General features: G+C 42.8%; 2 protein-coding genes across 12 annotated transcripts in view; one reads left to right on the top strand and one right to left on the bottom strand.

Annotated features, from left to right (window-relative positions):
- The window catches only part of GPHRA (golgi pH regulator A), a 66737-nt gene extending 60951 nt beyond the window's left edge, over positions 1-5786 (top strand). For all 4 annotated transcript variants that reach the window (XR_015160893.1, XR_015160894.1, XR_015160895.1 and 1 more), the window contains one exon: positions 3577-5786. The gene's annotated coding sequence lies outside the window, so the exon portion shown is untranslated. The remainder of the gene's footprint in view (positions 1-3576) is intronic.
- The window catches only part of PDZK1 (PDZ domain containing 1), a 73276-nt gene that overhangs the window by 14298 nt on the left and 41572 nt on the right, over positions 1-17406 (bottom strand). For 6 of the 8 annotated variants that reach the window (XM_086392257.1, XM_086392251.1, XM_086392254.1 and 3 more), the window contains 3 exons: positions 9256-9467; positions 8252-8498; positions 6161-6297 (listed from right to left, as the gene is read on the bottom strand). In XM_086392257.1, the coding sequence (XP_086248383.1) occupies positions 6161-6297; positions 8252-8498; positions 9256-9465 (594 nt within the window). In that variant the 5' untranslated portion in view covers positions 9466-9467. Of the gene's footprint in view, positions 1-6160; positions 6298-8251; positions 8499-9255; positions 9468-9787; positions 9869-11285; positions 11416-17406 lie in introns of those variants that run through there. The other 2 variants (XM_086392255.1, XM_086392253.1) reach the window with 2 other exon arrangements.

Genomic DNA, 17406 nt, shown 5'->3' on the forward strand with positions numbered 1-17406 from the left:
GCCAGATGGGTCATCAGGCCGCCCACTGCCTGCAGAAGCAGGCCCGGAGACCTGCTCAAACCCCTAACCTTTGTCCTAGGTGTAAAAAAGGCAAACACTGGGCAAAGGATTGCCGTTCTAAAACTGACTTACAGGGAAAGCCACTTCCTCCGGTCTCGGGAAACTGGGTGAGGGGCCAGCCCCAGGCCCCGAAACAATGTTATGGGGCGATGCAAAATCTGACCAAATTGGAGACGCTTCAAGGCCAAAACGCAGAACTGTTACTGAGTTGTTCAGAGCAACTGCAGGGAGTGCAGGATTGGACCTCAGTTCCTCCACCTACACAGTATTAACTCCAGAAATGGGCATGCAGGCTTTGCCAACTGGAATTTTTGGCTCTCTTCCGAAGAACACTATGGGCCTCCTATTGGGGAGAAGCAGTACTACGATGAAAGGTTTATTAGTAGCCCCTGGAGTCATAGACTCTGATTATATGGGTGAAATAAAAATTATGGCCCATTCACCACAGGGCATAACAGTAATACAATCTGGTCAACGTGTTGCTCAATTAATTCTACTTCCTACAATTCCAGTTGGAAAAGCCATTAAGCAAGAACGAGGATCCCAAGGTTTCGGGTCTTCAGACGCTTATTAGATTCAGGCCATTAATAAGCAACGCCCTGAGCTTCTACTGTATATTCAAGAAAAGCCTTTTAAAGGTATTTTGGATACTGGTGCAGATGTTTCCGTCATATCTCAAAAACATTGGCCTGATGAATGGCCTAAGCAGGTTGTAATTTCTACTTTGCAAGGCATTGGGCAATCACATGACCCAGAACAGAGTTCAACCTTTTTAAAATAGAGAGACGAAGAAAGACATGAAGGACATTTTCAACCTTATGTTTTGCCAGGACTGCTGGTTAATCTATGGGGGAGAGATGTTATGATGAATATGGGGGTATATCTTTATAGTCCAGATAAAAAGATTAGTAATCAATTGTTAGACCGAGGCCTTTTACCCCATCGGGGGTTGGGGATAGATTCACAAGGGCCTTTACAACCCCTGATCCCTGCAGTTAAGAATGATAGAAAAGGTATAGGATGTTTTTAGGAGGGGTCATTGATCGTCCTGCAATCCATGCTGATCCGATAAAATGGAAGTGTGACGATCCAGTATGGGTTGATCAGTGGCCCCTATCAATAGAAAAGATCACGGCTGCCAATCAGCTTGTGCAGGAACAGCTTGCTCTCGGCCATATTACCCCCTCAAATTCACCTTGGAATTCACCTATTTTTGTCATTAAAAAGAAAACAGGTAAATAGAGGCTATTACAGGATTTACGAAAGGTTAATGAAACAATGGAATTGATGGGCCCCCTTCAGCCGGGGTTGCCTACCCCCATGGCCATTCCAAAAGATACTTACAAAATTATTATTGACTTAAAAGATTGCTTTTATACTATTCCCCTTGCCACTAATGACTGTCAAAGATTTGCTTTTAGTGTCCCTTCTGCAAATTATAAAGAACCTATGCAAAGATATCAGTGGTAAGTTTTACCTCAGAGAATGGCTAATAGTACTACTCTGTCAGAAATTTGTTGCTCAAGCTTTAAAAACCACTAGGTCCTTGTACTCCCAAGTATATATTATTCATTATATGGATGATATTCTTTTGGCATATCAAGATGAGGAGTTGCTATTAACAACATTCGCTTATATGCAAACTGCATTACAGGATTATGGTTTGATTATCACAACAGAAAAGGTGCAACGCTTCCCCCCCCCCCCCATTCTTATTTGGGGTTTTTTCTGGAAAAAGAATGGTTTCGAGCTCAGAAGATAGAGATTCGTAAAGATAATCTGGTCACCTTGAATGATTTCCAAAAACTGTTAGGAGATATTAATTGGATAAGACCTTACTTGAAGCTAACTACAGGGGAAATAAAGCCTCTTTTTGATATTCTGAAGGGTGATCCTGATCCAACTTCCCCCCGAACTCTGACTCTGGAGAGAAGGCAAGCCTTAGATAAAGTTAAACAGGCCCTGTCTAAACAACAAGCTACTTATTGCGACTATACTCAAGAATGGGGTTTATATATTCTTCCTACTAAACATGCTCCTACAGCAGTCTTATTCCAAAGATTGCCTTTAAGATGGCTTCACTTGCCTGCCTCTCCCTCTCGGGTACTAACCCCCTATTACGATTTGGTTGCTGCCCTAATAGCTCTTGGGCGGTCAGAATCCACTGTATATCTAGGAAGAGACCCACATTTTATAAGTGTTCCATTTTCTAAAATTCAACAGGACTGGCTGTTTCAGTTTAGCGACAATTGGGTTATTGCCTTAGCTGGTTTTAGTGGACGGCTTGATAATCATTATCCCTCAGATAAAATTTTGCAATTTGCTCACTATCACCAATTTCTCTTCCCCAAAATCGTTGTTTCTCAGCCCCTTGCCAATGCCCTAACTGTATTTACTGATGGCTCTTCTAATGGAATAGCTAGTTTGATTATACAGGACAATACTACCACCTGGCGTACTAATTATAAGTCTGCTCAAGAAGTAGAACTATTTGCCGTTTTTCAGGCTCTATTACAAATTTCTGCTCCATTTAATTTATATTCTGACAGTCAATATATCATAAGAGCCTTAAACACTATTGAGACTGTTCCATTTATTGGTACCCTGAATTCTACTATCCAAACTCTTTTTCATGATATACAACATTTAATTTGTTCCAGAATTAATAAATGCTATTTTGGTCATATTCGTGCTCACTCTGGGCTTCCTGGACCTTTGGCACGAGGCAATGCTTTGGCTGATGAAGCTACACGTATGATATTTCCTTCATTGGAACAAATGGCAAAAACTTCCCACAGCTTACACCATCAAAACAGTAATAGCTTAAGACTTCAATTTGGCATTACTCGAGAAGCTGCCAGACAGATTGTTAAGCAGTGTCAAACATGTCCTCAATTTTTTAGCGTCCCCCATTATGGAGTTAATCCTCGAAAATTGTTGCCAAACGATATATGGCAAATAGATGTTACCCATATTCCTGAATTTGGTAAACAAAAATTTGTTCATGTTACTATTGACACCTTCTCCGGCTTTTTACATGCCTCTCTACAATCCAGAGAAGCTAGCAAACATTGTATAGCTCATTGCATTAAATGTTTTGCTGTTATGGGAACCCCTAAGACCATAAAAACAGACAATGGTCCAGGATACACTGGAAAAAATTTTCAATTATTTTGTACACAATTGTCTATCTCACATAAAACAGGTATCCCTTATAATCCTCAAGGTCAAGGAATTATTGAACGGGCACATCAAACTCTCAAACATCAATTGCAAAAACTAAAGAAGGGGGAATTGTATCCCAATACCCCCTCCAACTCTCTAAACCATGCTTTATTTGTTCTAAATTTTTTACAATTGGATATAAGTGGCCATTCAGCAGCACAGCAATTTTGGAACTTTGATGCACAAACAATAAGACCTAAAGTCTTTTGGAAAGACCCACTTGTGGGAAAATGGTATGGACCAGATCCTGTACTAATTTGGGGACGAGGGCATGTTTGTGTTTTCCCACAGGATGCCAAAGCGCCGCGCTGGCTGCCGGAAAGGTTGGTACGCACGCCGGAGACGATCTCTAGCAAACCAGATGAGGAGATTGACGATTCAAGAGCATGATGAATTACCATCTCGGCAACAACTTCAGACATTGATGCGAGAGGCACAGAATAGTGTTGCTGTGCAGGGCGATCCGATATCGCCTTTAAGCTTCCTGATAACCTTATTATTTATCTTAAATCAGATTAATACTGCACATTCTGAAGAATATTCAAGTGCTTACTGGGCTTATTTTCCCAACCCTCCCCTTCTCCAACCGGTGGGCTAGGAGGGTCAGTGTATTCCCATATACACTAATGATACTGTGGCTTTGGGTGGTTTTTCAGATAAACATATTATTCCTAATCAAGTTAATTTCTCTTATCATGGAGTGTTTGAACACTTACCTATTTGTCTGTCTAGATATTTTAATTCAACAGGATGTCTTTTTGTTGGGGAGTCAGGATATGCTGATTATGACAATGGTTGTAGCCTGTATATTCCTGGAGTAATGAAAGAGTCTGGAATTCCTCAACGTCGTAATGGAACTGGTCCTTTAGATATCCCTTTCTGCGACTTTGGAACAAGGGGAAGAGTCACTGCTGCACCATGGAAACTGTGTCGAGATGGAACTGCTACGGTTTATAACATATTTGGGACAAATGAGTCATTGTGGGACTGGTCTCCAGACTCTGCCCGAAACCCTGGAGCTCAGGATAATAGGAACTTTGCATCCCGTATTTGGAACTTGGGCGGCTCTAAAGTGTTCCAAACAGAAATCTGGAAACTAGCTGTCGCCCTTGGATGTGAGGGTTCCTACCTTCAGGTGGGATCGAAAGTGAGACACGGTTATTTGTGGAATCTCACCATGAGATACCCTCGTGCATGTGTGCCTCACCCTTATGCTTTACTAGTAGGATCTGTAAATATACAACCTGGTTACGAAATTATAATGTAACTTGTAACAATTGTACTTTGACTAACTGTGTTAGGAGAATTACTAATCAAACTAGGGTTCTAGTCTTAAGACAGCCTGCTTTTGTTATGGTTCCTGTAAAGATTAATGGGTCTTGGTATGATGAAAGGGGACTTGAACTTTGGAGAGAAGTAGAGGGTGCTTTAATGCTCTATCGCAGGGGAATAGGGTTAATAATTCTGGGATTTGTAGCTTTGGTAACTCTTACTGCTTCCTCGATTACTGCAGCCCTGTCCTTGGCACAATCAGTGCAAACTGCAACTTTTGTTAATAATCTGGCATAAAATGCATCCGTTGCCCTGGGGACTCAAGAAGATATTGACAAAAAGCTAGAGGATCGATTGAATGCCCTTTATGATGTTGTAAAATTTTTAGGTGAAGAGGTTTAAAGTATAAAGTTGAGATTATGAGTAAAATGTCATGCTGATTTTCAATGGATCTGTGTTACTCCCAAAAAATATAATGGTAATATAACTGCTTGGGATAAGGTGAAAGCTCATTTAGAAGGTATTTGGCATAATGAAAATATTTCCTTAGATTTGCTGCATCTACATCAGGAAATAATGAACATTGAAAATGCACCCAGACTTGATTTGGATGTTGCAAAAAGAGCTGAGTCTTTTGTTAAAGAACTTTTTCAACATGTACCTACTGTCAATAGTATTTGGTACTTGGGAGCAGCCATAGGAGGACTATTCTTAATAATTTTAACTGTTTTATTTCTTGCACCTTGTATAATTAAAAAACTGATTGATGATCTATGGATGATAAAGGCTTCCATCTATGGAAATGGTCTGCGGTTAAAGGAATATAAGCGTACGCCTATATAAGAAGAAAGGGGGAGATGCGGGGAGCTGCCCATGAGAATGGGGTCCTTTGTCCGAAGGACACAGCTCTGGGAGCTGCCTCAGTCCTTGAGGTTTTGCTTGCAAACATAGCTCTCTGTCCCGCCACCCCAGAGATTAGGCGCTTATTTACTGCAGGCACCTGGAGTTCTGTGCAAACTTCTCACGCACAGGGAAATGTTATCTGGTGTAAGAAATAATAACAGGGTGCCATTCCCATGCTCTCAAGATTTCTTGTGACTTTTTGTAAGATGTATAGGTCAACCAAGAAAAAATGTCAACTGGCTTTTCTGTATAAATATAAGATGCTGAATAAAGTTGGTGTCAGACTGCATCCCTTCGTGGAGACGTGTCTGAACCTCTCGACCCCATCTTTGTTGTAGTCTCTTGCTTTAGTTTCTTTCTTAGCCCCGCCGTGCACGTTCTCGGGACCTGATTGACTTTGCTGGCTGGCACCGGCAGCAAGCTTAGAGAGTGATTCCAGTAAATTATACATAAGATCCAGAAGATAATGGTTCTTTAGAACACTTTTCTTCAAGACAACATGAAACTAGCAAAGGCCTCATTCCAAAACCCTATGTTAACACTGCTTACACCACTAATGAGTCTGTTTGCTCTTAATACAAAGGTTTAGCTTCCCATGATCATAGTCTTCCCATCATAAACTACCATTCCTGTCTTCCTGTCACTTCCAGTGAGAGCAGAGTGAAAGTTAAAGGCGAGAAAGTGCTCCTTTGGGATATACCTTTTCAACCACCTCCTCGTGGCTGGCATCCTCTACATTCTCTCCATTCACTTCAATCAAGTGGTCATCAGCCAGCACTCCAGCTTTCATAGCCACACCTTGAGGTTTTATATCTGTCATGTACACTCCGTTTTTACCTGAAAGAGAGTAGGGGGTAGACAAGTGTCACAGCTCCATTACACTGAAAGTCTAACAGCAAAGGGTTTTCTCCCAATAATATAAAACTAGAACTTCGCCTTTTAGGGCTAACTCAAATAGACTTTGATACAGAATGACAATTAGAGCTCATAGCACAAACTTGACACAGCCATTACTCAGTTGGTTTTTATTGATTTGAATAGGATTTCTGAGCCCAAATAAGTACAAAGAAGGAATCTCAAGTGGCACTGGCCTCTTGAACCAGAAAGTAGCGAATTGTGTCCACTCTGCATTGCTGTGTCCTACTCCCTTTCCTTTGTATTTGTGGAATTAGACGGCATCTGCTCTGTTCTGTCCTCTTTAAAACTATCACCAACTACCACATCCCAGTGGACTGAATAAATCTCACTGATGCAGGCTAAAGAAAACAGGCACAGGAAGAGAGGAAAGCACGCACACATACGGTCAGTCTGGATTAGCAGGTGGGATGATTTAGGTGCTTCTTAAAGAAATGCTGTCGGTTCTTTCAAGATACTAATATTTCAGCCTAGGCAAAGAGTACCTTCATTATGACTATATAAACCATTTGTAAAGAATAATAATAATTTAAACTCTGCTTTCTTAAATACTTGGCATTTCTCCTGTTACCTTTTTATATGTTTGTCATGAAGAAAACATTTTCTTCATAAAGCTAATTTAAAACTTTCACTACAGACATTACACAAAGGCCAAACGAATTGAGTCTGAACTGCAATTTCTTTTTTCTTTCTTTTTTTCTTTTTTTTACCATATTACTGATAATAAACCTCTGAGGAATGCCAAGCTTCCTTTGACCACCTATATCACTGTGTTTTAACAGCTGACAAACTCAAGAGATATCTCTTATAGCTATTTTATTTCTCTTGCTAACAGGTTAAATAAGCCTTAGAAGCCATGTTTAGTATTGGGCTGCTCTTTCCAAGCCAAGCCTTAGTTGCTCAGTCGTGTCCGACTCTGCAACCCCATGGACTATATATAGCCCACCAGGCCCTCTGTCCATGGAATTCTCTAGGCAAGAATACCAGAGTGGGTTCCCATTTCCTTCTCCAGGGGATCTTCCCGACCCAGGGATCGAACATGCATCTCTTACATCTCCTGCACTGGCAGGGAGGTTCTTTACCAATAGAGCCACCTAGGAAGCTCTTTATCAGTTAAGCAAATTATAACCCACCACCAGTGCCTCTCTAGTACAGAAAGAACAGGGAAGGAGCAACATTAGAGGTGGAACCAAAACCCTAACTCAGCTACGGTTCCAACCTGAATCCCAGTGAAACCAAGAAAACCACAGGCAACTGTTCATGAGTCAGCCAGCAACTCTGAAATTCTAGGAACAGAACTTCTAGTACTTTCTGATGGTTGGGGTTTCTCAAATCACTGTACCTCTCAGCTAGAGGTCAGGGAGACATCTCAGAGCATAGCCACAGCTGAGGGTACTATCTTGATGCCACAGGAGGGTGGGGATCTTGGCCGTGCCTGCGGCAACTCTAACAGCAGCTGATACATAAATAGGTGCTCAAGGACTTTTTGAATAAGTGACCACCTGGACACTCAGAGATGAAACGAGATATCATTCTAATTCAAAAGTAGCTCACGGAGAACCTCCTTTTTCTTGCCTCTTATTCTCCATTCTCTCCTCCATCTTTACCCCCAAAGAAGCGTCAACCCTCTAACCCTCTGGCCTTAAGGACTCAGCTTAACAAACACAGAGAGACAGGAGCCCCCAGTGTCCCTCCACAGTGCTGTTGTCCAACATCCTGATCCCTCTTTGCACAGCTGTACAAAGGAAGGACCAAGGGGAGAGAGGCTGCTGTTGAATCTCCATAGCAATTGACAAGTTAGTCAGCGAAGTCATTAACAGATACCAATCTCTCTCTTCCAGAAGGCTGCTTGTCCCCACCCCACCTTCAAGCTCACCTTGGACAGTTTTCAGAGAGAAGCCATAGCTACCCCCCTCCTTCACTAGGTAGCAGAGCCGTGGCTGCATCCACATCTGTGCTCCTCCGTTCATCACAGAGGGCGCCTTCTTATCATTCAAACTCGGCTCCTGACTTTGACCCAACGCTTTCAAGTCTACTTGCTTTTTCATGGCTTTCTCGTAGGAATCCCCATCCAGAACTAGTAAAGTCACTGAATTCCCACTCTTTCTGACCAGATCCACAACCTAAGAGGAAGAAAGAAAAAGATTAACTTTCACTAATTACCCTCTATCAACCACTGGGGTTGCGGGTGAGAGAGCAGTGCTCACCACCTGACTCTGGAGATTCTATCATCTGACCCCTGACATCCGAGTAGTCAGCAGATCATCCCCCAGCCATCTCCACATGGGCTCCACCAAGATCCAGGGACAAATTGGGCTGGGCCTTTAGCACCACTAGACTCTAGAGTACAGCCCAAGCCCATCCCAGGGAACTTTTACTAGGACCGGTCTTCCCCGGGATGAATACTGCCCCGAAGCACAGCAGGTCCTCCTGAGTCTATGGAGACAGCATAGTACAGTGAAAGGAGCACCCACTTAGAGGCAGATAGAATCGGGGTGAGGTCAGACACTCCCATATGTTCACTGTGTGAACACATTAGCAAGCTAAGGTGTCTGAGCTTCCACTTCCTCAACTGTGAAATGGTACCTCATGGGTTGTGCCAATGATTTAACAAAATAATGAATATGAAATTGCCTAGTATAGTCCCCTTCACATAGCAAATATGCAATGCACATTAGACCTGACACTATTCAAACCTAGGAATAACTTTTACAGTTCTTGGTTAATCATAGGAGAGTTGATTAGCTGGCAGAGGATAGGTGTAAAGGTGTCCTGCCCTACCAGTGGCATCCAGGAAAGCTCCACTAACACCCAGAACTAAAATCATCAGAGATATAGGGGCTAAAGAGATCCTCGAAGAACTCCAAATGTCCCACTTACCTGCATATGCTCTTCCTTGTCCACGAAGACACCATTGATCCTAAGAACTCTGTCTCCATCCTGGAGACCCGCCTTCTCTGCTGGGCTACCCTTCTCAATCACCCGGACCAGGTGGCCGTCAGTGTCCTTCTCAATTCGCAGGAAGAAGCCATAGCTATTCCCTTCCTGTTTGGTTAGCTTACATTCTCGGGGGTTGAAGGTGGAGGCCATTTCTGTGATGAAAACCGAATAGGTAAATCCTTGAGAAAGAGTCTAACTGGGGTGAGAAATCTGTACTCCATCTCCTATACATCTTTTCTTCTAATCCACCACTCCCAGCTGTTCAGGAAGCAACATTTGGGGTATGGGAGGTCACCTTCCAGGACTTGCTAGTGATTTCCAAATCTATTCCTCCCCAAAGATGACCTTTCACTTGAGTTTCAGACCCATGTATTCAGCTAGGTACTGGACACAGATGCTTCAATTTCAGTAGTTCCAAAACCAAATTCCCTTTTGTCCTGTGACCAAAAGAAATTAGTTCCAAATATATTACCTAAAATTTTTAAGAAAATCCAAGTCCACCTTCATTTAAATATCCGAAGAGCTTGCCAAGTTCAAGGCACTGGAGATAAATCTGTGGACAAGACAGATCTATACTTCTCCTCTTGTGTCAGGGAGAACATGTTTTTACAGAAACATGTGGTGAATGATCTACTAGGGGAGAACAGAGTGATAAGGGAGAATATAACAGAGTCTTGGGAGCAAGGAATGGGGTGGGAAGAATAAAGTACTGCTTCCTAGAGAAATGACTTTTCCAATACCTGAAGAATTAGTCAGAGTGATGAGATGGGACAAGATAAGGAAGACCTCAAGCAATTAAAAATCAGAGAAGCCAGACCTTAGAGCTGACACATTGGAAACAGAAAAGTTGGTTTCCAGGACCGTGAGGTTCTAGTCAGAGAGGAATAGGGGTTCCCCCCCAGAGAGAGGGCTCCCGCTGCCAGGTCAGGTTTATCCCTCCTGAAGCCCCTTACTTTTCCACCCATCCTGCTACTTCTTTCACCCGTGTAGGATCGAGGTCCTGGGCCACAGGATGAGGAAAGGAAAAGTGTAAAAGCTTGGAGCCCCGTCACCCAGTCATTAAGTGTAAGATTCCTGCCAGGCGCAGGAAGCTATATTCACTATCCTGTGATAAACCATAAAGGAAAAGAATATGAAAAATATGTATATGTGAATCACTTTGCTGTCAGCAGAAATGAACACAATATTGTATATCAACTATACATCAATAAAATTTAAAAACAAAATTTCCTTCCAGGGTTTCCCAACCCCTCCTGGTGGAAGCAATTTTTTTCCCATAGGAGATTGAGAACAGAGGCCAGAACTGCTGGTGTGTGTAAAGCAGAGGCTAGACTCTGCTGGGTCAACTGCCTGCTGGGCAAACCCTGATGTTCCCCTCGTCACAGCTCCTCACCAGTAACTCAGAATAAACCATCCGTCTCTCCTGAAGGACAGGAGCAGAAGACTGCACAGGGCATGGGATGGGGGAGGTGGGGGGTGAAGGAGAGACAACAAAGTGCTCCAGGCTCCTAGAAGCCACGCATGGCATTTCCAGATGGCCATCTCTGACCTCCGAGCCCGCAGAGACACACAGTACACGCGCAGCAGAAAGCCTCCCATGGCCTGACCCCTTGGCTACCTCACTTGGTCTCTGCAGAGTCTGGCAGACAAGCCACCAGGGGCGTGGATGACTAAGCAGCCAAGGAAACAAGAAACAGTGTTTCAAGTAATGTTTTACAAGGGCCCAACAAGAATGTAAGGCTGAGCTCACCCCACTGAGGACCAAGGGCAGAAAAAGTGAAGACACAATCACCAAGGTTGCCACCCACACTTGGGAGAGTGTTGGCTGCTCTACTGTATCAGGACCAGCCACCAGGAAGATGCTGCTTTGGGAGGAAATGGGGGAAGTAGGGAGTTAGGGGAGAAGAGGACAGCACCAGAGTGGGGCTTCTCACACACAGGCATCTGTGTGTGGTCCCTCTGACTCTGACCTTTGGCTTCTCTTTCTGCTGATCATCTATCCCACAAGCATCGATTCCATTTTCCAACTTGAATCCACATCTATGTCCAAACTTACTCCTAGATTCCTATCAGCTCTCAATTTCATAGGCCTGCAAACTCTTGAAGGAAAAGAAAGAAAATCCCTCTGAAATTTGGAGGTAATTATAGAGAATCTTCATCCAAATCTTAGAAAATTCTAAATATGTCCTTATAATTATTCAAAATAAAGACTATTAGATGAGATGTTTCATCAAGAGATGAGGCTGTTTGTGATCAACATATGAATATTCATTTCTAAAGTTGATTGTTTAAACAATAAATGCTGGAGAGGGTGCGGAGAAAAGGGAACCCTCTTACACTGTTAGTGGGAATGCAAACTAGTACAGCCACTATGGAGAACAGTGTGGAGATTCCTTTAAAAACTGGAAATAGACACCATACGACCCAGCAATCCCACTGCTGGGTGTACACACTGAGGAAACCAGAATTGAAAGAGACACGTGTACCCCCAATGTTCATCACAGCACTGTTTACAATAGCCAGGACATGGAAGCAACCTAGATGTCCATCGGCAGACAAATGTATAAGAATGCTGTGGTACATATACACAATGGAATATTACTCAGCTATTAAAAAGAATGCATTTGATTCCATTCTAATGAGGTGGATGAAACTGGAGCCTATTATACAGAGTGAAGTCAGAAAGAAAAACACCAATACAGTATATTAACACATATATATGGAATTTAGAAAGATGGTAACGATGACCCTATATGAGAGACAGCAAAAGAGACACAGATGTAAAGAACAGACTTCTGGACTCTGTGGGAGAAGGTGAGGGTGGGATGATTTGAGAGAATGGCATTGAAACATGTATATTATCATATGTGAAACAGATCGCCAGTCCAGGTTTGATGCATGAGACAGGGTGCTCAGGGCTGGTGCACTGGGATGACCCTGAGGGATGGGATGGGGAGGGAGGTGAGGCAGGGGTTCAGGATGGGGAACACATGTACACCCATGGCTGATTCATGTCAATGTATGGCAAAACCCACTACAATATTGTAAAGTAATTAGCCTCCAATTAAATTAATTTTTAAAAAGTAATTAAGTTGTTGTTTAGTCATTAAGTCATGTCCAACTCTTTGCAACCCCCTGGACTGTAGCCCACCAGGCTCCCCTGTCCATGGGATTTCCCAAGCAAGAATACTGGAGTGGGTTACCTTTTCCTTCTCCAGGGGATCTTCCCAACCCAGGGATTGAACCAGAGTCTCCTGCATCACAGGCAGATTCTTTACCAGTAAGCCACCAGGGAAGCCACACATTTCTAAGGTACCCACCCCTAAAATTCAACCATCTCACACTCTGCAGTGGCAACCACAGGATCCTACTCTCTCAAGGATGGAAAGTGAAACCTCCTGGATAGCAGGACAGTCTAGTGTTTGGGGAGAGGAGAAAAGCAAAGCTTTCCTGTATCGCAATAGAGACCTGAAAGTTTGAAATAAAAGGAGACACAAATGCGTTTCTGGGCAAAATCTCAAGTTGTTTTGTTTGTTTGTTTCAAGTTTCAAACAGTCAGAGAGTAATTACTCTGATCTGCACTTATGTCTTTGAAGGGTCAGGTGTTCAAGATCAGAGTTTCTTTTCAACATCTATGGTTGAAGCCCAGAGAATTGGAGCCAGTTCACAATGATAAAAATGCTGATAGAAACGCTACCACATTGATGGGGAAACAGCCACTGCTCCAAGCCCTGGTTACATCCTTCCACCCTGTTTGCCCTTCCACAATTCAACCACTAAAGGATTAATGCTGGTGCCCACCTCAAACTGATGAAATATTTAACACTTTCAACTATATCAATGCAGAAAGCCAATCAAAACCTCCAAAGCCTGGACTAACATAGAGCCCTGAAACTATTTGTCTCCTTTGCCATCTTGTGGAGATGGTTCAGCAGGAGTCAAGAGGACTGGGCTCTGGTACAGATCCAGTCCTGGTGGGTCCGGTCCACACCCTGGTGTTACACTGGCCCCTAAGGCAGGGCCGGGATCTGTCACTTTAGCAAAACTGTCACTGCTCCATGATGAGGCTGCCTGGGACTCTGGAACCTGGGACTGAGATAGGAAGGACCTTTGTAGTCAAGCATGCTGTTTCCTCAAATATCATATATTAATGCATATATATGGAATCTAGAAAAATGGTACTAATGAACCTACGTGTAGGGCAGCAGTGGAGACACAGACAGAGAATAGACTTGCGGCCACAGCTGGGGAGGGAGAGGGTGGGGTGAATTGAGACAGTAGCATTGAAACAGATACATTACCATACGTAAAGTAGATAGCCAGTGGGAATTCGCTGTTTGATTCAGGGAGCTCAACCTGGTGCTCTGTGACAACTGAGAACAGTGGGATGGGGTCGGGGGTGAGAGGGAGACTCAAGAGGGAAGGGATATATGTATGCTGCTGCTGCTGCTGCTAAGTCGCTTCAGTCGTGTCTGACTCTGTGCGACCCCATAGACGGCAGCCCACCAGGCTCCCCCGTCCCTGGGATCCTCCAGGCAAGAACATTGGAGTGGGTTGCCATTTCCTTCTCCAATGCATGAAAGTGAAAAGTGAAAGTGAAGTCACTCAGTCATGTCCGACCCTTAGTGACCCCAAGGACTGCAGCCCAGCAGGCTCCTCTGTCCATGGGATTTTCCAGGCAAGAGTACTGGAGTGGGTTGCCATTGCCTTCTCCAGGATATATGTATACCTATGGTTGATTCACATTGATGTATGGCAGAAACCAACACAACAGTATAAAGCAATTATCCCCTAATTAAGAAATAAATTTTTTTAAGTACTGTTTCCTGTTTCTTCCTCCTTTTCTTGCAAATCAAAACCACAGTGAGATATCCCCTCACATTCATCAGAATGGCTGTCATCAAAAAGACCACAACTAACAAGTGTTGATGAGTATGTGGAGAAAAGGAAACCCTCATACGTTTGTTGGTGGGAATGTAAATGGGTGCGTGGAAGACAGTACAAAGAGTCCTCAAAAAATTAAAAATAGAATTATCATATGACCCAGCAACTCCACTCTTGGGTATATATCCAAAGAAAATGAACACTAATTTGAAAAGATACACACCCCAATGTTCATAGCACTATTATTTACAATAGCCAAGATACAGAAGCAACCCAAGTGTCCACGGACAGATGAACAGATAAAGAAGATGTGGTACATATATACAATGAAAAACTACTTAGCCACAAGAAAGAATGAAATTTTGCAACAACATGGCTGGACCTGGAGTGTTCTATGCTTAGTGGAATAAGTCAGACAAGAAAGACAAATACTATATATTATCACTTATATGTGGAATCTAAAAAATAAAATGAATATAACAAAACAAAAATAGACTCACAGATATAAAAAACTAGTAGTTACCAGTGGTGGGGGGGGAAGGGGAGAGGGGCAAGACAGGGGTCAGGGATTCAGAGATACAAACTACTGTGTATAAAATAAATTAGCTGCAAGGATATATTGTGCAGCACATGGAATATAGCCAATATTTTATAATAACTTTAAATGGAGTATGTACGTGCTCAGTCGCTCAGTCATGTCTGACTCTTCGAGACCCCATGGACTGTAGCCCGCCAGGCTCCTCCATCCGTGGAATTCCCCATGCAAGAAATACTAGAGTGGATTACCATTTCCTACTCCATTAAGTGGAGTATAGTCTATAAAAATTTTGAATCAGGATGCTGTACACCTGAAACAGAATAGTGTAAATCACTATACTTCAATTTTTAAAAATTAAAAACAAGTAAAGGTAATGATTTTTAAAAAACAACAAAAAAAAGATCCTGTTTCTTTAGTCCCCCACCCCCATCTTCCACTTCCTGAGAATACAGGAATCAGAGCCCTATGGTAGATAGATATGTAATTAGTGAAGGCCCATGGATTTCTACAACATCATATGAGCAATCGTCTGAAACCAGAGTCCATCAAACCCTCAGTCGGCTTTATTCCCCAGTTTAAATAGCCAAAATAAAGCACTGGAAATGAAAGAAAGCTCTAACCATTTCTGAGCTCTGAGAAAAGTTAATTCTTGGCAACAAAGTTGCTTGTCTGTGGGAAGAACAAAGTGCCAGCTGGTAGGTAGGAAAGACTCCAGGTAAGAGCCAAAGACATTTTTTTTAATCAAACTTAATTATTAATTGTACCTTTAGACCCCACCTTCTAAAAGGATTAGATCATTGCTACCAGGAAAGGGAATAATATGTCCATGGTCAAGGAGAAAATGCAGGTACATCTTAGAAGTTAGGAAGGCTAGGTGATGACAGCAGAGGAGGGCAGGTAGGACCTAGGAAGGTGGCCAGAGAAAGAACTGAAGCCATCCAGTGATTTTCCACAGGAGAGAAATATCTGGTAGGACCCAGGGGACTCTTCCAAGGCCAAGGCAGGCAAAGGTCTCCCAGGTCCAGGCAGCCATCAACATGGGCCCATTCCCGGTCCCAGGGGAACACCCACCCTCCCGGCAGGGCCGGGTGGAGCCACAAGTCTGAGCAGGAGCTGCTCCTGAGAGGATCATGACCACAAAAGTGAGACTCAAACCACCAGAAGGGTTCAGCTTAGCTGGCCAAGGCTAGCAGGAAGCCTCATTTTCCCCTCAGTTTGTGTGTTTGCGTCTGGAACCTGCAAGACTTCCCCCGACAAGACTAGTTTGTGAAAAGAGTGAGATTCCATTTCAACTGATCCCCAGGTCAGTGGGATCCCCAGCAGTGAAGCGCCGCTGCCTTGTCACTGGCACCTCAGAAAGCCTTCCGTTCCGTGATAGTTGCTGTAAGTGGAAAGGTCCAGTTAAAAAAATACCATGGGTGTAAATGCTCCTAAGCCCCCACTTCCATTCAGTGCAGGGGAGAACTAGAAGTGAGGGGATTTTAAAGGTACTTAGTTTATCAAAATCCCTTGTCTCCTGAGAAATATTTGAGCATCTCCAGATCAGTGGGAACCTGACAAGAACACAAAGCATCTCCCAAAACAAAAGGAAACACAGGGTTTTCCGAATTACTTCCTGCTCTAAAGCAGTTATCGAACTCCTGTTAGTTTCCAGGTATTATTTTATGAAAGAATCCTGAAAACAGAAACAGACCCACAGATCTTGAAGTCAAACTTTTGGTTACCAAAGGAGGAAAGTGAGGGAAAGTGATGAATAAGGAGATTGGGACTGACATATACACACTGCTATATATAAATATATATATATATATATACATTTATATAAAATAGATAACTAATAAGGACCTACTGTATAGCACAAAGAACTCCACTCAATATTTTGTAATAACCTATATGGGAAAAGAATGGATATTATATATATATATATATAAAATAATGGATATATTATATATTTTATATATAAGAACAGATATGTATATTATATATACATGTATATAAGATTCACTTTGCTATACACCTGAAACAAACAACACATTATAAATCAACTATACTCCAATAAAAGTTTAAAAAAACAGAATCCCCAAACTGCTGTAGATCAGATCAAACACAAGTCAGGGAAGAGCAAATTTTTCTGAGGGAGGAAAGGAAGGAAAAGATAACTCCTGGAAAAGTGAAGTCAGCAAGAATTAGAGGATCTTCATTCATCTCCTCAGTCCTGGGAGTTGTCTGCCCAAAGGCAGCAGCTGGTTTCCTCTGACAGAACAGATTTACTCAGTGGTTAGCACAAATCTATAGACCATCAGGTGATGCCAGTAATAGTAAATCATGTTACCCTTTAAAACTCACCATGCTATATTCAGGCATGCTACATGATCTCATTTAATCCTCACAATCACCTTAACATGTTTAATCTCAATCCTAGCTGGCCCTCAGAATCACTAACAGAGACTTATAAAAACAGATGCTTAGTTAGGCGCCACCTCAGATCTACTGGCTCAGTCCAGGCCTGAAACCGGAACATGGGCATGTTTAGAATCCCCGCGAGTTTAACAAGCTCATGCTCCAAACAACTCTTTCTGCTCCCAGCTCCCCTTCTCTCCCCCTCAGCCTTGGGATAACACCCTCACGGGTCAGAGAAGAATGTCAAGGCTGGGTGAACTATTAACAGC

The sequence above is a fragment of the Bos grunniens genome, chromosome 3, assembly GCF_055505025.1.
Source record: "Bos grunniens cultivar Pamir isolate PY7600 chromosome 3, Bosgru_T2T1.0, whole genome shotgun sequence".
In the NCBI taxonomy this organism is placed as follows: domain Eukaryota; kingdom Metazoa; phylum Chordata; class Mammalia; order Artiodactyla; family Bovidae; genus Bos; species Bos grunniens.